Source organism: Leiobunum rupestre, chromosome 4, assembly GCF_980474605.1.
Source record: "Leiobunum rupestre chromosome 4, qqLeiRupe1.1.hap1, whole genome shotgun sequence".
Taxonomy (NCBI): domain Eukaryota; kingdom Metazoa; phylum Arthropoda; class Arachnida; order Opiliones; family Sclerosomatidae; genus Leiobunum; species Leiobunum rupestre.
The window spans coordinates 17,374,487-17,387,223 of record NC_143387.1 but is presented as its reverse complement, the minus strand read 5'-3'; the positions used below and the strand labels follow the sequence as shown (position 1 = coordinate 17,387,223).

At 36.3% G+C, this 12,737-nt stretch overlaps 1 protein-coding gene across 1 annotated transcript; it reads left to right on the top strand.

Moving 5' to 3' along the window:
* Positions 1–979: 979 nt before the first annotated feature.
* LOC149946519 (late histone H2B.L4-like) lies at positions 980–1,360 on the top strand. The gene has a single exon (XM_090170796.1). The coding sequence runs from the start codon at positions 980–982 to the stop codon at positions 1,358–1,360; it is 381 nt and encodes a 126-aa protein (XP_090026922.1).
* Positions 1,361–12,737: the final 11,377 nt, after the last annotated feature.

Here is a 12,737-nt window from a genome sequence, read left to right as displayed (position 1 = left end):
ATCAAATTTTAATTGAGAATCCTATTCATTGTCAGTCAACCCTCTTCCTTTCTCCGTTTTTGCCAAATGAATCTCGCGTCCAAAATAAAAACGTCCCGAGATCTCTGAGCGGTAATATATTTAGGTATAGTAAAAGGTATAGTACAATGCAAATAATGATAGTAAAAGGAACCACTTTGAAATAAATTTTGCGGGTAACCAGTTCTACAAAGGAGCTGTGTCGTAAAGGGGTCCAAATTTTAAATATCCATCCGTGGCCTGAGATATTCGAGGTTTAAGTTTATAAACAAGGAAGTAACATACGACTGCGTGACAAAAACAGCGTTATACGCGTTTCTAGAAAATGCGTTTAAAAAATTTTTTCTCTTCGATCAGGCGAGTTTTTTAAGTGCCTACGGATAATTTTAGTAATTATGTTTACATCCCTGTGTCTCAGAAATTGTAATTGAATTAATGAAATGCGCATTTAAACTCAAAACATCCAAATTAGTTGAACCAACCTTTCAGAAACGCACCATGTTGTTAAAGCTCAAAGTTCAGTTTAATTAGCGACATGTATTTTACTGGAAAACATTTTCGTCATTAAACATGACAGCATCACAGCTCTAAATTTACCGCGTAACGATGTAAAATGTAGAAATATAAGGATAATTACATTTTAAAACATTTTGCCCATTAAATAGTATTTGAACGAATATAACGAATATTTTCAGCAATATTTTCTCCTGAAAAGTATTTTTCTAGCATGTAAGGAAACAGTTTTGGAAAATTGATACTTATGAATATATAATTAACTTCTGGCCATTTGTATTCCTGGGTTAAATACGAACGGGGCCATTTTTTTAAAATTTTGCATTGCTTTTTTTAAACACTCGTATATAAACCCGTGCCATTATCACTTTCTGTTCAGATTAAATATTTCAACGAAACGATCAAAACCTTTCGTAAAATTATCAATTTTAAATTATTCTTAGCTAAAATGTCGACTGTGGCCGCTCTGCGCACCAGAGATGGCCGCTTACGTCGTGTGTCCAGCGGTATTAAAGAAAGAGTCAAGAAACCCAAGACAGAGAATGACCTGAACTTCAAAATATACCTGAAGAAGGTCTTGAGTCAACTGCACCCGGAATTGGACATCGGAGCCAAGGCGGTGACCATCCTCAACCAGATGCTTATGGACATATTCTTTCAAATCACGACGGAGGCGGCCAATCTGCTCAAAATGAGCAAGAAAGCTACCATGAGCAGCGAAGACGTGAAAGCCGCTACCAAGCTGGTCTTCTCCGGAGAGTTGTCAAAGTTCGCCCACATCGCCGGCAGCGAAGCTTTGCGACGATACAAGGATTCGAAAACCGAATGAAGGCCGTTATCGAGGAAGATAATTTTTAATTGTTATTGTACTCTAATATATTACGCGTTAATTATTTATTGAAGAATTTTTAATGGTTATTTGTGTAAGCGTGAATAAATAAAGGTAATTTTAAACTTCGTTCCTGCTGATCAAGTGTATACCTTGCTTATGCAGATAAAAGCAGACCATCTATACAGCGATAGTGTTATCCCAGAAGTAAGTAACAGGTAAAACACCTGTATTTTAAAAAAAAATCTGGGTGTCCAATTTTCCATTTTAGAAGGTAGAAATCACCCTGTCTATTTATAAGATAGATATTAAGAGATTGAAAGGGATTGTAATCCGCAAGCAATGAAGAAGAAGGTGCCGTCAACATTCGCTGGGGCGCGACATTCTAGAACCTAGTCGAAAGTTCCCGATACTGTTAGCAGTGTGTCAGAATTTATAGCCCGGTGTACCTAGCAGCAGGGGCCATACCACCGGAGGCCTATCATCATAATGCCCTACGCCGGTGTCCCCAAGCGTGGACAGGTGACAAATCCAGCATGGGTAGTAGTACCCTACTACTGATGGTTGCACCTTTGACGCAAGCCACTCAACGCAGCAGAAGGTGCAGCAATGGGTGGACCAATTCCCATTTCGCACACAGCAGTGGGATTAAGAGTGGATGCTGTAGCAACTCCAGCCGACATCCTACGTACGTAGGTAAAGAGTCATACCCTTTGGAGAGCGCTCCTAAAGGGGAACGACGGGCACACAGCGGTCCACATAACCCGGTAAGTGTATAGAACTATCGATGTTAGATACAGACTTGGCCATGGCCCCTGTTGCTCCTCACTATATCTGCCAATTGTCATTGTAAGTAGTAATTTTGAAAAATCCTTCCCGTATTCCTGCAATTACTCTACATGTGTCTTGAGTAAGAAAGGGCCAAAAGGGGTTTTCCAGATTTTGTAAATGTAGAAGTGAGAAAACCTGATTGCTTAGTTTTTCTAACAGACCATTTAATGCAGTAAAATAACGATATCTTAATTTGGGGTTATTATTCCATTTCCAATATTCCTTTTTTTTAAATATTCTACTAACTAGCTCCCCTTAGCTATACACAAATGAAAATTATGCATCCTCTGGCTGGTGAGTTAGGCACCCTTACTTAAAAATAATGTCAATACGTTTTTTTTAAATATTATATTTATTTACTTAATTATTCTATATTTATTGTTTTTAAATAGCAGTTTGTGATAGTACATAATTAAGCGATTAAAATTAGCAGTACTTCGGAAGATTAATACTTTTTCCTCAGAGTTTCCTATATACTTTTGATCAAATGCTCAAAAGAAGAATGTTTTAATATAAAAACCTCTTTACGTGAAACATTTTCTATTTATTTCTTTTCAATTTAAAATAATTTTAATTAACACAATTCAATTTCAATTTATTGTATTTGACTTTCTCTTTTACTTTTAAGTATATCTTCAGGGACCAATTCCCGTGCACACCTGCCAACTGAATTCAAACTTTATAAGAGAAAGAATACGTCATAAATTACTTATCGTCAAATCTATTTATGCCACAATAACTAGAATTCCTGGAAACGTCTGGAAATTTAATTATTGTTGCATATGGAAACATTTACCGAACTAAACGTCAATAATTTCCAAATTTCAGCATAATATAAATTAAGGAAAATCTCTTGAAATGGTCAGGGAAAACCACTGAAAAGTGGGCAACCCTGTTATAGTAATTGAAAAATTTTACTTACATAGCAATTTTTTTTCCAAAACCTTTTGTTCATAAACCTTAACTTTATTCTTCGCCTATCGGCCGAAGAACCGCCGTAATCTTAAATAATGTCTAGTTTCCATTCAAATGTTGCTAGTATTATTCATTTTTATTCACGTAGTTTAAAGTTATTTTCCTTCACGTGCCAAATATATATATATAATATATAAAACACCTCTGAAAACCGGAATTTATTTAAAAAAAGTGTATTTGGAATTAAATAATTTTTTGAACCGAAAACGCAAAAGTACAAAATTGTACGCAATCGTGAAAGGGAACAATGTGGGCCAGACAAAGAACTGCCGATGCGGGGCTAGAGTCAAAGGACCATAAAAACCGTTCGGAAAACGGCCGCGGGTACTTTACTTAAAATATTTTGCCAGGTGAGGGAGCACAACTCAAACCGGTTGTTCAATTTAACCTTTTTCTATTCTATTTTAGTACGTGTAATTAGATTTGAAGAAAAACGTTCGATTTATAAATGTTATTTCAAGGCGCGGTAAGAACATTTTTTAGGAAACCATTTCAAACCAAAGCGCTCGTTTGTAGTCGATATAAATAAAGGAATTAAGAGTTGTATTAGGAAATTTTTAAATTATTAATTTTACTTTGCTGGAGTTGATTTTATAAAATTGCGTGAAACTGCTTCCGCGATCATTAAATTAATCAAATCCTACAAATTTAAAATTCTTAGGTGTTTATTAAAATGGTATCCACAGTCCATGATTAAAGGTAATGTGAAAGTCTAAAGTCGAACTTATAACTGCATAGTCTAAAATATTTAAGCGTACCTATGAATGTAACGAAATTCAACTATCCACCATGACTCTAGACAGTATTCCTTACCAAACCGTATATACTTTAACCGACAAAGTCAATTCTGAGATCCCAAAAGGTACATGGACTTCAAAAAGGATAGCTTTGTTTGTCAATTGTGAAGTAAAACGTGTTTTAAAAATAAAGAATTGAACAAATTTGGCAATTGTTAACTTATCAATCTGTTCAGTCGCGTATTAACCCATGGCAGGGCCCTATGCTTCGATGGTCTTTGGGCCCCTCAACCCCTCAACATCCCCTCCCCCTTGTGATGCATGGGCCCCCGTTTAGCTCCGGCTCTTGGTGGCCAAAGAGGTTTCAGCCTAGACAGCCTTACTTATAAAGCGGCACTGAATATGTTAAAGCTAGGAGCAACAAACACATAAGGAGAACGTAACCCTTCAAAAGTCGTGCATTTTCTTCTGTACAATTTTCATTGGTTAGACGCTATAGCGCCTGCTGCCGTCGGAAGGGGAAAATTCGGAAATTGTCTCCCCCCCGCCCGTAAAACGTTCAGCGTAAAGGTTCGTCCAATGAAATTTGTACACAACATGGTATTAGCATGTTTAAAGGCTAGCTGCGTTCTACTTGTGTTTGTTGCTCCCATAGTTAAAGTATCCCGTTATCTCTGATTTAGTTCTTTATTGGTATACATCTTACTGAACATCACGTCAAACATTTAAATTATCATCTTATACATTCCGTATAATATTATAACGTAAAATAAATCTTTGGCATCTTAAGGGGGAGGGGCGAACCATTTTCCGGAGGGTGTTTCGGATAATTTCCCCTTCATATTCTGTAATCTTTTCAGGCCGGTGGATATAGACTACTATCAATCACCGTGGAATGATTACACACACAGACTCCAAGAAAGTGACGCGAGGTTGTCGTGCTGGTTTTCACAAATGGTGGTTTTTTACTTAAGTCGTCTCGGGTTAATGGTTAGATAGATGGAACGACACAATTTTTCTATCTAATGTAGTACTTCTAGATAAATTATGCAAATTTGATTCTGTACGCTCCAGGGCCTTCTGTTTTAGTCCTTGTGACCTACGATAGCGGAAGACGCTAGCCATAAGCCATTCATTTCGACTATCTAATAGCGATTTCTATTTAGACCAATAGCTGAATGGTACAAATTAAAATGTTTAATTTAGTACATCAAAACAATAGCTTTCAATTCAAACTCCCATGACCCGGGTCGGAAATAAGTTATTTTTTAACCGCCCACAAAACCAAGGACTACTGATAGTTTCAATTATCAAATGAGTCCTTTAGCCAATGAGTTTATAGCACTATTGTAAAGTTTTTTTATGAAATTTGTACCGGAGATCCCTGACCAGAGTAAATTTTGAATTAATAAACTGGTTCTGTGACCATTGATTACAGTTTTTGACTTAAATAAACTGGCAAAGAAATTAGGAAAGTTATATGTGACCCCTAAACCACCTTTATTTTCCACCCATATTTTCAATATTTGGAATGCGAAGGAATTAATATCGCCGTAGATGGTTAGCGATACCTATGAACCCATTCGGGTACTCTTATAGCTGGTGTTGCGTGTACAGTAATTGATCAAGCGGTTTCGTTTGTTCCACAATCCATTGTATTGTGTATTAGCAAAAGTAGCATAAGACCCAAAAGTGTGTCAGAACGGTATAGTAGTTAATGAGAGTTTGTCGCAAAGTAAAAAAGGGAAACGAAGGGGTCGGAAAATACGTCATCAAAATTGAGGTACTCCAGCGCCGCCGAGTGAGGCATTTTAGGACCTATGTCTACGGGCGAGTAAATCGAAGAGAGAAAATCACGCCAGACTATAGACTAAATATAATGTTGCTAGTATTATAGTGTTACTAGGTCTCACTAGAAATTTTAACAAGCGCGAAGGTACAGCTGACACACTTTTGGGTCTTATGCTACTTTTGGTATTAGGCTATTTTCATCATTCTAAGGTTTACTTGTGGTTGCACGCTTGTTTTGAACCAAATTCGGTTTCATCTTCAGAACACGGTGACCACCACATTTTACCTAGTTACAGTTTATTTATGCGCTTCTGTTATTAAATAATAGTATCTGGTATATCAAAAGTTTTAGAAACCTTTTACCAAACAGATAAACATTCTTTGAAAATCATGCACATTAAAAAAAATAATATTAAGGATAAAATCTAGCTATCTGGTTTAAATACGATTAAAGATACCCTTAATGTTTAATTAATCTTAAATAAGTTTCAAACGCTAAATTAATCGTAATACATTTATAATTTGTTCAATTATACTCGGTATACTGTCGCTTTCCATATAAAATTAAATAATTAAATGGTTTACTTGAGCGAATAACCGAAATCCGTTATATCGGATTTTATATCGATTTTCCTTATAGGTACATGTAGTAAAACAGTTTTTGAAAATTGGAGGGTAGTTATTGTGGGGACAGTATTTTAATTACATATAATCATTTCACACAGTATGGTAAGAGCTTTTCTCAAATTTACGTATTGAGTTGTTTAGCAGAATATTCAACGAATGAATCATCTTAACCGCTAAGCGTCTGAAATTTGCACAAAGCGATAGGAATAGGGGCTCCTACAGAGTTTTCACCCTAAACGTAAACCCACGAAAGTCGTTGATCCTCACCAACGTTTTTGGAACTCTTTCGATAGGCGCGTGAGCAATACGTATCTATCGCTACATCAATTGGCGGAAGTAATTAGAATACCATGGGCTATTGTAACCAAATAGTCTTAAAATGATTTGGTTCCTATTTGACGTATTTTAACGAAGACGTTGATAATTCAGAGTAACCAGATTTTACGAAACGGAAATCAGAAGAACCCTTTTATGTCTTTCTTATTTTGCTGATGTTTTATCTTTCAAAACATTTTGTAAAGATGTAGTTAATCTCGCCAAACTTATTTTACGCTATTTAAACGTAATTGATGGACCAAAAATGTATTTATTTATCACGATAATCAAATTTATTAGTGCGTAAAAACACGCGAGGAAGCTAGAATAGCTTCGTTTGAAACTTTGGAGACAGAGATGATCGCAGTCGTCAGATATATATGTTCGTATGACTTCTGATGAGATATTTCATTTCAATCGGAAATTAATTTTGGGTCAAGTTGCGGTATAATAATCATAAAATCATTATTATATAAAAATATTAGTAATAATAGACGCTTCAATAAAACTACTTCAAGGAAATCGCCGAGAAGTAATATATCTGAGAGCCAGTACTTGCAAGTTACTGTTTATTTGGTGCTTGTTTAAATAATTAAAACTTTTAACCTGTAAACAGAACGAGTGTTTTTGATAAGCCTTATTATGTCAAAAAAGCTACCTGGTTAAAAGAAAACACTTGTTGCATACCGTACAGGTGAAAAGTTTCAATTATTTCCACAAGCACTATATAAACAGTAACTTGCTGAGCCTGGCTCTCGGATACATTTCTTCTCGGCGATTTACTTGAAGATTTTTTTATTGGAGGGTCTGTTGAGGTAGAATACTAATAAAACACTAGTTTTTAGCGTAAGGGAAAAGACACCTGGAGAAACTGTTTTCATACTATAGAGGGTGCAGATTTTGTGGAGTGTGAAATGGGGATTTGAAATTATTTTCTGCCAATACAGATTGGTTAGCACTTTCGCGTAGCAGCAAGAGGATCTCGGTTCGATCCCATCTTGTGGCGCTGGGTGAAAATTCGGAGCAGCTCCTTCTGCGTTGAGTTTGCAAGTTATCTCCCCACTGGTTAAAGGTTTTTTTTTTCACCGAGTAGCATGAACGGCTTGACACTATCCTCCTACGCAATTGAAACCGGCCATCCCGAATTAAAGTCAATGAATGTCGCTAGATGACTAGGGTTTTCTACTATCTGATTGATTGATTGCAGTAAACGTTTAAAACAAGTGAGATAATACTTTTTAAAAAATCACTTTAGCCTAAAATAGAAAACCCTTTTCAACTCTCCTCATTATTTACAAATAAAACAATATATTTGTTAATAAAATATGAATCACTTAGTTGTTTGATCAACGCTGATTGTATTTGATCATGTACGATTGAGCGCCGGGCCAACGTGTTCTCTCAATAAAACCAGAGTATTAGAAGCAGATATATTCTTTAACAGTTACAAATGAGAACCACAGAGCGAGATAGGAAGATGAATACTTATTTCTCGTAATGTTATTATCTTTTGATATTATAAAATATAATGCAAATTTTTCACCTCTGCCAGCGTATCATTACATTAATTAACACAGCCCTCGCGTTATAAGGAACTGGCTAATCATTTAAAAACAGTTTGTCTAAAACCTTTTAAAAAGTTTGTATTCCCTCCTTGGTGAAGCGAGGGCGGGGGGACTTGAAAAGGGAAACGCTTTGCTCCGTTTGGAAGAAAAGCGGCGATTATCGTCTAAAACTCCGGAAGCGTGACGTTTCGCGTCTAGATAAGAAGGTTTCCCTTTTAATTCGTTTTGTGGCGCGGCGGAGAAAGAGCGCCGAAGCGTGAAAGCAGCCGAAGCAGATTATGAAAAACATCTTCGTTCGGTTTTCGTGATTCAATGATGAATTCGTCCCGAGCAGCCACGTCGGCTCTGGCGGCCGACGCGGATTACGAAGGCTACCCCTTCTACGCGTTCGTGCTGCCCTTCGAGAGAGTCCACGATTTCGAAGAGGTTCGGCGATGGTTCGAAAAGAACTGGATTATTTCCCTGTACATCTCCGCCGTGTATCTGATCGTTGTGTACGCTTTGGAACGACACATGAGGAACAAACGGCCGGTGGACGTCAGGAGACCTTTCATGTGGTGGAATATCTGCCTTTCTATCTTCAGCATCGGAGGTAACTGTACAAAAATAAGCTATTTCATTTTATAACCTGTATTACAGTGAAACGGGAGATTTTCAACCGCATGGGAGTTTTGGATAGCCCGGCCACTATAGCGTCCCTACACTAATTATTGCTTTAAAATATCAACGAGGCTTTATCTAAAGGGGAAAGTACTCGAATAAAAATCCCCCTTAAAGACGGAGATATAATCTGGCGCGCTCAACGCGGGAGTGGTTCCCAGCTATATTCAACCAGTGCCACAGCCAGGATCTAACCCGAGGCCCTGTTGCAGCTAGCCCAGATTATTCGGAGAAATAGAATCTTAGAGAACTATATTTTATTTTGGAGATTCATCTTCTAAGCCAGCCAAAAGGAAGGTAGCTCAACTCAAGGGACTAAACACGAGGAGGTAAACGGCACTTTCACAAAAATTGTCCCTTACAAAAACGAAAGAATGTGATTTGAAAGGTAGATATCCCTAGTTCCCTACTTTCCGAGTTCCAAGACTTCATTGGCTAAAAGGGTTTCCCACGAGTTCCTCGGTTTCCGATTTCTATAAAAATTTGTTGAGGTATAAGTTAGTGTAGAGAGCTGTTGGCTAGCGTGGCTTGAAGGGCCTTCCACCACCCTCCTACGCATTATAACCCGGCCACCTGAATTAAAAGCTTTAAAAGTGGCTAGATGACTTGGGCCTTAGGTGGTGGCCTGGCTATTAGCCTAGCTGATTATTGATTATTATTATTTAAATTAATCAGTAATTAAATTTAGTGGTTAATTTTGGCTATGAATTAATGGAGCAGTAATAAAAATGAAAACCGCAGTAAAAAAATTGAAATAAATAAATGAAATAAGCAGTAGGTAAACTATATTTAAAAAAAATTAAAATGGCAGTTTATTCCAAAGCAGTTAAAAAATTAATTTGGCAGTTTGAATTGGAAACTAGCAGTAATATTATTTAAGCATATTTTTTAAATTTTCTATTTATCACATTTTATCAATTTAGTAGTTAATAAGAATGTGTACTGTGTCACAGCTAGAATATGTTTCCGACTCAGACGATTCTGACGAGAACTTGGGGGAAATAGAGTTGCGGAAAAGAAAACGTGGGAGATTAGAATGGTTACCAATGAAAATATTCTAGCTCTACCATTCTGTTCGATTTGATGACAGCAATTGGAAACTGTCTACTTGTTCTTGTGCATATTTCTTAAAAAAACTTTTTGTGTAAACATGTTTTCCGGATAGTGGTTGTTAGAGGATATGCAGTTGAATCGAACCAAATTCCAATTGGTCAAAAACGTAAAAGAGGTCGACGGAAAGGTTTAAAATAAGGATTGATTGTCGAATAAAGACTTTTTTATTTTTAACAGACCGTTTAATTTTTTTAAATAACGTATTATTTTTTTTAACTGCTTTGCGTCCATACTGCCAAATTTCTTTTTTTTTCTGGTGTTTAGGCTACTCTTAGACCAAGAAACACAGGGACCTCTCGCTCATAGCATACCCAACGCTTTATTTTTCGGCGGTGCTTTGTTGCGGCTGCGGTAGGGAGAGGGGGGTTAGGTGATACAGATAGTCAATAGGGGCCATCCGTGAGTGATAAAAATAACGTTTTTTACAGAACTTGAAAAAATAATCAGCTAAGAGTTACGTATTTTTAAATTATTTTATATTTTTTTAATATTTTAGGGACACAAATATTAAAATCATATAAGAAATTTCGTTTTTTGGTGTCATGCTGTTGCAGGCCACGTGCTGACAGATTGTAGGGCCGTGCACGTGACTCAAATACCCAATAAAAATTGACTCACCTTCACTACTAGCGACACAGCGCGAGATAAATAGGAAATAGGCAGCCGCAACGAAGCTTCGGGCGCGTAATATCTACCGTGCGACGTCCCTGTGTTTATTGGTCTAAGGGCTACTGCTGTTTTCATTTATTAATTTACTGCTCATTTAATTTTTTTAACTGCCAAATTAAATATAAGCGGTTAATTTTTTAAACAAGATGGCCCTTTTCAACAACCAATTCACGCATTTTATTGAGATTAGAGTAGGCACGAATCCAGAAGGAGTCATTTACCTCGTTCAGTAAAGCTTTTAACGCTTATTGGTAAAGCTTCCGACTTAACCATCTGCGTTAAAAATCAGAAACCGTCAAAAATCGTGCACTTAAAAGCATGACTGGCAAACCCCTCAAATGCTTAGAAACATCCCAAAAGTGAAAACATATCAAAATTCGATAAATGCTTTTAAAATAAAACCGCCAAAAACTCGAAACCACGGATAGTTTTTACTTTCACATGGTTTTAGGAAAACAATTAAAACGTTTGAGGTCAAATTTATGGTTCAACCATCAATATCTAATGTAATAAAATAACGAATTTACTCCAATCTACGTCAAAAATTAAAAAAATAATAATCGATTCGGTGTTACCCGTTAATAAAATTAATCAAAATCTGAGAAAATAGGGGAGCTATTTAATGGAAAGAAAATTCCATGGTTAAATTAACCGAACTTAAACGATTTTCTGTAGATAATCCCGTAATTCGTAGGTAATAAATAGCTAATGCCGACACCTACAAGTACTCGAGAGCTATACATGTATAGTAAGTATTTCATAAGATTACGTTTTCCCCAAAAAATTATATAAATTCCCTTTTTACAATCTCACATAATTTAATTTAGTTGATGAAATTGAACGGTACGGTGCCGTTCACAATCTGCCTAACGCAGTAAGAAACGGAGGATTGTTCAAGAGTGACTAAATGTCGCAGCTGGGAGAGGAAAGGGAACGCTTAAATGTTACGTCACATATCGGATTCCAAAGTGGAATTTAAATTAACAATTATTTAAAAGTACACTAACAATTTAGTAGCTGTTTTTCTCATTTAAAATAGAATGCTTAGTTTTCTACAGTTAAAATAATCAAGAAATTACGTTAATTTTATAAGAAATTGATTAATTTTAAGGTTTATGGTGCTACTACTAGAACATAGCGACGATATGATTTTGGTCGGCGACGGCGTTTGACGAAAATCACCCGGCACTGTTGATTTTATTTGGCGGCTCCCCCCTTTTCAAAAATTTAAAAAAATAATCCAAAATGTTTTCGAAGAAAATATTAAAGTTACATAGAAAACCTCAATAAAATTTCGCGGTGGGATGAAAATTTATTGGCAGCGGCGGCGCGCCGAAAAGTAAATGACCGGCGGCGGCAGCTTGGCGACAAAGAAAATATCGGCGGCGGCGTGGGAACGGCGGCGCTAGGCTACTACTACTAAGGGGGAGGAGGAGTATCAATACATTTTTGATCAGTTTCACCTTAGTTCAAATTATCTGCGACGAAAATTTAAATGAGAAGTCCCAAATTAGAAAGCGAGCTAATTGTAATTAAAAACGGTGAAGGCCGGCTCAAATGCACATGCCTACTTCCAGAAATGACACGTACAATCACACTATTTAGAGCAATTTGTTGCAAAGACAGCTGATCCGATAGGCTCAGTTTTATTATAAAGATAATATCCTTGTGTTGGATATAAATGTGGAAATGACATTCATTCGGCAATTTTTTTAAATTTATATTATTATAACCAAGTATTCAAAACTAAATCGATTTATACATGTTTTTTCACTTAAACAATCAATTGCATATGGATTTTGTGATAAGGTACAATTTATCCATGGGTTTATTATTTGAAAGGTTTTACCTGCCATGGCTTTAGAATTTAAAATAAAATAAAATTACGTAATAAAAAGACTGGATACTTCATGGCTAAAATTTATATATTTTTATTTACATGGGCGAGTTTTCGGACCGGGGTCCATTTTCAAGCCGAGGATTGAAAAGGGACCACGGTCCGAAAGCTCGCCCATGTAAATAAAAATATATAAATTTTAGCCATGAAGTATCCAGTCTTTTTATTACGTAATTTTATTTTATTTTTATCCATGG